Source organism: Cyclopterus lumpus, chromosome 20, assembly GCF_009769545.1.
Source record: "Cyclopterus lumpus isolate fCycLum1 chromosome 20, fCycLum1.pri, whole genome shotgun sequence".
Taxonomy (NCBI): domain Eukaryota; kingdom Metazoa; phylum Chordata; class Actinopteri; order Perciformes; family Cyclopteridae; genus Cyclopterus; species Cyclopterus lumpus.
This window is the reverse complement of record NC_046985.1, coordinates 1,210,001-1,217,500: the sequence shown is the minus strand read 5'-3', so window position 1 is coordinate 1,217,500 and position 7,500 is coordinate 1,210,001. Positions and strand designations below refer to the sequence as shown.

The 7,500-nt window shown below is 43.1% G+C and overlaps 2 protein-coding genes across 9 annotated transcripts in view; one reads left to right on the top strand and one right to left on the bottom strand.

Annotated features, from left to right (window-relative positions):
* The window catches only part of LOC117749527 (cytochrome b5), a 4,725-nt gene extending 3,166 nt beyond the window's left edge, over positions 1–1,559 (bottom strand). The window contains exon 1 of one of the 2 annotated variants that reach the window (XM_034560141.1): positions 1,268–1,559. In XM_034560141.1, coding sequence (XP_034416032.1) covers positions 1,268–1,405 — 138 coding nt within the window. In that variant the 5' untranslated portion in view covers positions 1,406–1,559. The remainder of the gene's footprint in view (positions 1–1,267) is intronic. The other variant, XM_034560140.1, reaches the window with a different exon arrangement.
* Positions 1,560–2,685: 1,126 nt separating this feature from the next.
* LOC117749503 (uncharacterized protein C18orf63-like) overlaps positions 2,686–7,500 on the top strand; it is a 13,491-nt gene continuing 8,676 nt past the window's right edge. For 6 of the 7 annotated variants that reach the window (XM_034560095.1, XM_034560098.1, XM_034560097.1 and 3 more), the window contains exons 1-5: positions 2,686–2,779; positions 4,005–4,112; positions 5,316–5,394; positions 7,024–7,080; positions 7,183–7,294. In XM_034560095.1, the coding sequence (XP_034415986.1) occupies positions 4,006–4,112; positions 5,316–5,394; positions 7,024–7,080; positions 7,183–7,294 (355 nt within the window). In that variant the 5' untranslated portion in view covers positions 2,686–2,779; position 4,005. The other variant, XM_034560094.1, reaches the window with a different exon arrangement.

The window sequence follows — 7,500 nt, the reverse complement described above, 5'->3', positions numbered from 1 at the left end:
CCTGGTGGTCAGGAGAGAGAATGCAGCTTTAACACATGAAGCGTAGACTTCTATACAACCAGAGGAGTCGCCCCCTGGTGGTCAGGAGAGAGAATGCAGCTTTAACACATGAAGCATAGACTTCTATACAACCAGAGGAGTCGCCCCCTGGTGGTCAGTAGAGAGAATGCAGCTTTAACACACGAAGCATAGACTTCTATACAACCAGAGGAGTCGCCCACTGGTGGTCAGGAGAGAGAATGCAGCTTTAACACACGAAGCATAGACTTCTATACAACCAGAGGAGTCGCCCCCTGGTGGTCAGGAGAGAGAATGCAGCTTTAACACATGAAGCATAGACTTCTATACAACCAGAGGAGTCGCCCCCTGGTGGTCAGGAGAGAGAATGCAGCTTTAACACATGAAGCATAGACTTCTATACAACCAGAGGAGTCGCCCCCTGGTGGTCAGGAGAGAGAATGCAGCTGGCTTCTCCCTTCACATTAAGTCATGAACCTCGTCTGTGCCGACTCAACGTGATAAAAACGTGCGGTCGCCGACCGACCGCCTCCACAAGGTCGAGGCTTCAGCAGCAGATGTTTGTCCTCAAGTGAATCTTTTAACTCAAAATTGTAAATATTACGATTATTTCCACGAGTCTTAAACGGCCGAGCAGACTGAACTGTGTACAGCAAGAAAACAACGAGTCACCTTGAGTCCAGGGCCGGGGGGTCAAAGGTCAAAACACTTCACTTGTCACCTCAATCTTCCTTCTTACGCAATATGATAAATCAGTTCTGAATAAACGTTGATCTGGGTTCAACGTTCTCTCTGTTATCGACTTCAGGAAACGAGCTCCAAACACTATTTATTATTATTGTTATTATTATGTTGGTTCATGTTTGTTGCTAAATTAGATTAAGTTTGTTTCTAGACACAATTATCCATTGTTATTATTTCTAAAAGAAGCTTATTATGCAACAGAATAATCTTGCGAAATAACAATGTAATAAATCCACATATTTAATAACGCACACCTGCTTCACACGGTGACGTCATACCTCTGATCCCAATCAGCTGACTGATCGATGGATCTCTTTGTGAGGCCTGAACGGACCAGGAGGAGTTTTCCATATTTACCACCTCAGCCCAAACAAATAAATCACATTCATCAGCTGACCGTGCATGAATTTAAAAGTTATTTTCGGCACCACAACAACAACAACAACAACAACAGCAGCAGCAGCAGCAGCAGCAAAGCGTAGTTCCTGTGGGGAGCTCCTCTCACCTCCTCCAGGAACTTGGTGACATCGTAGACTTTGTTGTTGATGATGATCCACGTGGACTTGAACGTGTTCTGCTCCTCCACCTCCGACAGCCGGAAATATGTCACTTCTTCCGGACGTTTTTCCTCCTTTTCCCCCATTGGCGTCTCTGGAAAGCGGGTGAAGTGTGACGGGGAAACGAGGAGCCGCTGGACCGTCGACGGGAGCCGTGAAACCTGTAAGAGGTGACGTCACGGAGCCTGCAGGGACCGCCGACTTTTGCCCCACTGTCACGCCCCGCGACCGGGCTGCAAGTTTAATGCGGGAGGTGCGTTCAGGGGCCGTCGAGCGGTGCTGTTTTCAAAATAAAAGTCTAAACGAACAGGAATGTTGCGGGGTTGTTTCAAGATGTAGTGGATACATATTGTGTTTCATCCCGTGTACATGTTATATTTTAATATTTATCATAAATCTGTTGATTATTCTTGCTAAATTCTAAATTGGTCATGTTTTTTATTTCTGTGCATGTCCATAACATAATACATAATTGGCACCAGCATCTTGCAGTACCTTTGTATGACTTTGATTGTCCCCTTTTGTGGTCTCCAACACCACTTTTCGTCGTTTGAGACATTTAGATTTTATTGTGAAAGGTTTACTTCCGGTACGAGTACGTTTACATCTGGCTGCTTCGCGGAGCCTCAAAGTTACGAGCCCGGAGACTGGCTCCGCCCCCCGAGCGCTGCTATTGGTCATCGCCTTCCTGTGAACGGCTCTCTCTGATTGGTCCACACGCTCTCCGTCATCGGGCGATCACGAGGACAAAGCTCACGTGAGTTCAGCGCACCGGCGGGAAAACCCACTGCATTCAAGTCAAAGGTTGTCTATGAAGACATCCTCTCACTCCACAGAAACACGGGCACCTTAAAAATATACTCCATTCATGTCCTCTTCTTGATAAATATATCAAATAAACACTGAGAAATTAAGGTAAAATGTGTAATATTAGTAGTGATAGTATTGTTGTTCTCACTGTTACATTTATGTGTTTTTTTAATGTATTAATATGTTATTATTTATTATTTTAGACGATTGTACTTTTAAACATTGTGTTTGTTTATGTTTTGTTATCGTTAAATTATGCTTCATGACGCCAACAATAAAAAATGTGAGAAAAATATATTATTTTAGGTTTTGATATAGAATGTCCAATTTTTCTGAAAGATATATATTATGTTATTGGATTGTAATTATTGATGTATTAATGTGTTCATCCCTTTAATGTTCTTGCTGGTAAAAGTGGAGCTTTTTTTTGTTCCTAATATACTCCAGGGTAACGTGGCTGTAATAATATGTCATATTTTATGAGTTGATTATTGTATTAATTAACTAGAGGGTAAAAAGTACAATATTTGGTCAATTGGGATTTGGTTGGCTTAAATCGAAGGCGAGTGAGACCTCATCTCAACCAGGAGCTCAACTATCTTTAGCTCAGTTATCTTAAGTTGTTAGCTGTTAAACTGCTTTGTTTAGAGGTGAGTTGCGTCATTTAAAAGCCACAATTAACTAGTATTAGTGTTTCTAACTGGGTTTTTATTTCATAATTGTATCTGTAAGGTGTCTAAATGTTAGAATGACCATTACAATCTTTTCCCCATTCATTTAAATGGTCTCATCGCATTTCATAATGGCCGCGCTTTTATTCCTTCTTCAGGTATAATGTATTATTTTAATTCATGCTTTATTTCTTCTTTTGGGATTTTATATACATTCTTAATTTTTAAATGTGTGTGTGTCTGTGTGTGTGTGTGTGTCTCTGTTTGTGTCTCTGTTTGTTTGTTTGTGTGTGTCTGTGTGTGTCTGTGTGTGTGTGTGTGTGTGTGTGTCTCTGTGTGTGTGTGTGTGTGTGTGTGTGTGTCTCTGTCTGTGTGTCTCTGTGTGTGTCTGTCTGTGTGTCTGTGTGTGTGTGTGTGTGTGTGTGTCTCTGTCTGTGTGTGTGTGTCTCTGTCTCTGTGTGTGTGTGTGTCTCTGTCTCTGTCTCTGTGTCTCTGTCTGTGTGTGTGTGTGTCTCTGTTTGTGTCTCTGTTTGTTTGTTTGTGTGTGTCTCTGTGTGTGTGTGTGTGTGTGTGTGTGTGTGTCTCTGTCTGTGTGTGTGTCTCTGTCTCTGTGTGTGTGTGTGTGTGTGTGTGTGTCTCTGTCTCTGTCTGTGTGTCTCTGTGTCTCTGTCTGTGTGTGTGTGTGTCTCGGTCTGTGTGTGTGTCTCTGTTTGTGTGTGTGTCTCTGTCTCTGTGTGTGTGTGTGTGTGTGTGTCTCTGTCTGTGTGTGTGTGTGTGTGTGTGTGTCTCTGTCTCTGTCTGTGTGTCTCTGTGTCTCTGTCTGTGTGTGTGTGTGTCTCGGTCTGTGTGTCTCTGTCTGTGTGTGTGTCTCTGTCTCTGTGTGTGTGTGTGTGTGTGTGTGTCTCTGTCTGTGTGTCTCTCTGTCTCTGTGTGTGTGTGTGTGTCTCTGTCTGTGTGTCTCTCTGTCTCTGTGTGTGTGTGTGTGTCTGTCTCTGTCTGTGTGTGTGTGTGTGTGTGTGTGTCTCTGTCTGTGTGTCTCTCTGTCTCTGTGTGTGTGTGTGTGTGTGTCTCTGTCTGTGTGTCTCTCTGTCTCTGTGTGTGTGTGTGTGTCTCTGTCTGTGTGTCTCTCTGTCTCTGTGTGTGTGTGTGTGTCTCTGTCTGTGTGTCTCTCTGTCTCTGTGTGTGTGTGTGTGTGTGTGTGCAGCATGAGTGTGTTCCTGCTCCCCCTTCCTGCCCTGGAGAAGCTGTGCTGTGTCTCTGTGACTCTGCAGCAGGAAGAGGATCTGAGGAGCCGGCAGATGAAGACCTGCAGGTGAATTAATACCATCAATTAATACTCATCAGTTAATACCATCAGTTAATACCATCAATTAATACCATCAATTAATACCATCAATTAATACTCATCAATTAATACCATCAATTAACACCATCAATTAATACCATCAATTAATACTCATCAATTAATACCATCAATTAACACCAATTAATACTCATCAGTTAATACCCATCAATTAATACTCATCAGTTAATACCATCAATTAATACCATCAATTAACACCATCAATTAATACCATCAATTAACACCATCAATTAATACTCATCAGTTAATACTCATCAATTAATACCATCAATTAATACCATCAATTAATACTCATCAATTAATACCATCAATTAACACCATCAATTAATACTCATCAGTTAATACCCATCAATTAATACTCATCAGTTAATACCATCAATTAATACCATCAATTAACACCATCAATTAATACCATCAATTAACACCATCAATTAATACTCATCAGTTAATACTCATCAATTAACACCATCAATTAATACCATCAATTAATACTCATTAGTTAATACCATCAATTAATACTCATTAGTTAATACCATCAATTAATATTCATTAGTTAACACCATCAATTAATACCATCAATTAATACCATCAATTAATACCAGTGACTAAATGTAATATTGATCAGACGCATACGAGTCGTCTCAACGTTCTCGTGAAGCAACCTGGACATGAACTATTATTTAATGTGTGATAAAGAAATATGAACTATTTACTCACATGAAGATTTACTTCCTGTTTACAAAACATCATAAACCTCCTCATCACCTGGCTCCACTGAAACTAAGCTTCAAGGTCGTACTGTGAAGGTCAAAGTCATCTTTACTGTGTGTGTGTGTGTGTCTCTGTGTGTGTTTGTGTGTGTGTGTCTGTGTGTGAGTGTGTGTGTGTCTCTCTCTCTCTGTGTGTGTCTGTGTGAGTGTGTGTGTCTCTCTGTGTGTGTTTGTCTGTGTGTGTGTGTGTGTGTGTTTGTCTGTGTGAGTGTGTGTGTGTGTTTGTCTGTGTGTGGCTCTGTGTGTGTTTGTCTGTGTGTGTGTGTGTGTGTGTGTGTGTGTCTCTCTCTCTCTCTGTGTGTGTGTGTGTCTCTCTCTCTCTGTGTGTGTGTGTGTCTGTCTGTCTGTCTCTCTCTCTGTCTGTGTGTGTGTGTGTCCACAGAGAGCTGGTGCTGCTGTACTCTGGCCTCCTGGCCTCTCCAGCTCTGGACTCCTTCTCTGACATCACGGTCGTCGTGTCGGTGAGAATCTTTAGTTTTGAAGCCTCCAGTTCAGAGATTTGTCCGTCGCCATCTTGTTTTTGTTTTGCAACCAGTGAACAGGAAGTGACCATATATAGACTGATGAGGAGCGACGTAGAGTCTCTGGTGTCGACCTGTCAATCACCTTGTAGCCCCGCCCCTGTTTGACTCTAAATGACCATAATTTACTAAATGAACATCATTCTGTATTGAAGAAGACTTGAAACTAGAGATTGAGACCAAAAACTAATGTTTACAATGTTTACTGAGGGAATACATCAAGAGAAGTAGAGTCATTTATATAGACTTCTATACAACCAGAGGAGTCGCCCCCTGGTGGTCAGGAGAGAGAATGCAGCTTTACCACATGAAGAATAGACTTCTATACAACCAGAGGAGTCGCCCCCTGGTGGTCAGGAGAGAGAATGCAGCTTTAACACATGAAGCATAGACTTCTATACAACCAGAGGAGTCGCCCCCTGGTGGTCAGGAGAGAGAATGCAGCTTTAACACATGAAGCATAGACTTCTATACAACCAGAGGAGTCGCCCCCTGGTGGTCAGGAGAGAGAATGCAGCTTTAACACATGAAGCATAGACTTCTATACAACCAGAGGACTCGCCCCCTGGTGGTCAGTAGAGAGAATGCAGCTTTAACACATGAAGCATAGACTTCTATACAACCAGAGGACTCGCCCCCTGGTGGTCAGGAGAGAGAATGCAGCTTTAACACATGAAGCATAGACTTCTATACAACCAGAGGAGTCGCCCCCTGGTGGTCAGGAGAGAGAATGCAGCTTTAACACATGAAGCATAGACTTCTATACAACCAGAGGAGTCGCCCCCTGGTGGTCAGGAGAGAGAATGCAGCTTTAACACATGAAGCATAGACTTCTATACAACCAGAGGATTCGCCCCCTGGTGGTCAGGAGAGAGAATGCAGCTTTAACACATGAAGCATAGACTTCTATACAACCAGAGGAGTCGCCCCTTGGTGGTCAGGAGAGAGAATGCAGCTTTAACACATGAAGCATAGACTTCTATACAACCAGAGGAGTCACCCCCTGGTGGTCAGGAGAGAGAATGCAGCTTCAACACATGAAGCATAGACTTCTATACAACCAGAGGAGTCGCCCCCTGGTGGTCAGGAGAGAGAATGCAGCTTCAACACATGAAGCATAGACTTCTATACAACCAGAGGAGTCACCCCCTGGTGGTCAGGAGAGAGAATGCAGCTTCAACACATGAAGCATAGACTTCTATACAACCAGAGGAGTCGCCCCCTGGTGGTCAGGAGAGAGAATGCAGCTTCAACACATGAGGTTTCCTCCCGGTTCTTGTTATCAGCCCTCTGAAGAACAAAACGTCCTTGTTTTCAAGGTCTGAACTCTCATTTGTCTTCAAACACAAACATCTGTTCCTTTTAAAACGTTTTTTTCATTGGACAACGGTTTGTTCAAACATCTGATTATTTAAATGTAAACAGCTTCTGTTCTAAAGAAACTACTTGAAAATAAGAAAAGAAAAAGCGTATTGTTGTTTATTCGTTTTATCTCCATGACTTTTGAAACGCTCGACAGTTGAAGGTTGTGAGATGTTTTATCTGATTATCGCTCGTCTCCTTCTACAGATCCCGTTTTTCCAAAGAGGGTTCCTCCAGGTGTTTGTACAGGGACGCAGTCTGCAGGTGAGCGCTTTAATGTCTGTCTTGAGACAAAAAGACCACGTTACTCTTTAGTTGATGTGTGTGTGTGTGTGTGTGTGTGTGTGTGTGTGTGTGTGTGTGTAGCTGGGCTGTCCTCAGTGTGTGTCTCCAGGTGTCCTCCAGTGTTGTCTGTCCTACTCTCTAATCACCAGACTGGCTCCCAGCTGGAACAAAGCAGGACTCTACCTCATCTCAGGTGAGCTTTCATTTACACTGAAGTGGTAGTGTTGGTTCTGGTGCCTCCTGTGGACTAAAGTGGTAGTGTTGGTTCTGGTGCCCCCTGTGGTCTAAAGTGGTAGTGATGGTTCTGGTGCCCCCTGTGGACTAAAGTGGTAGTGTTGGTTCTGGTGCCTCCTGTGGACTAAAGTGGTAGTGTTGGTTCTGGTGCCTCCTGTGGACTAA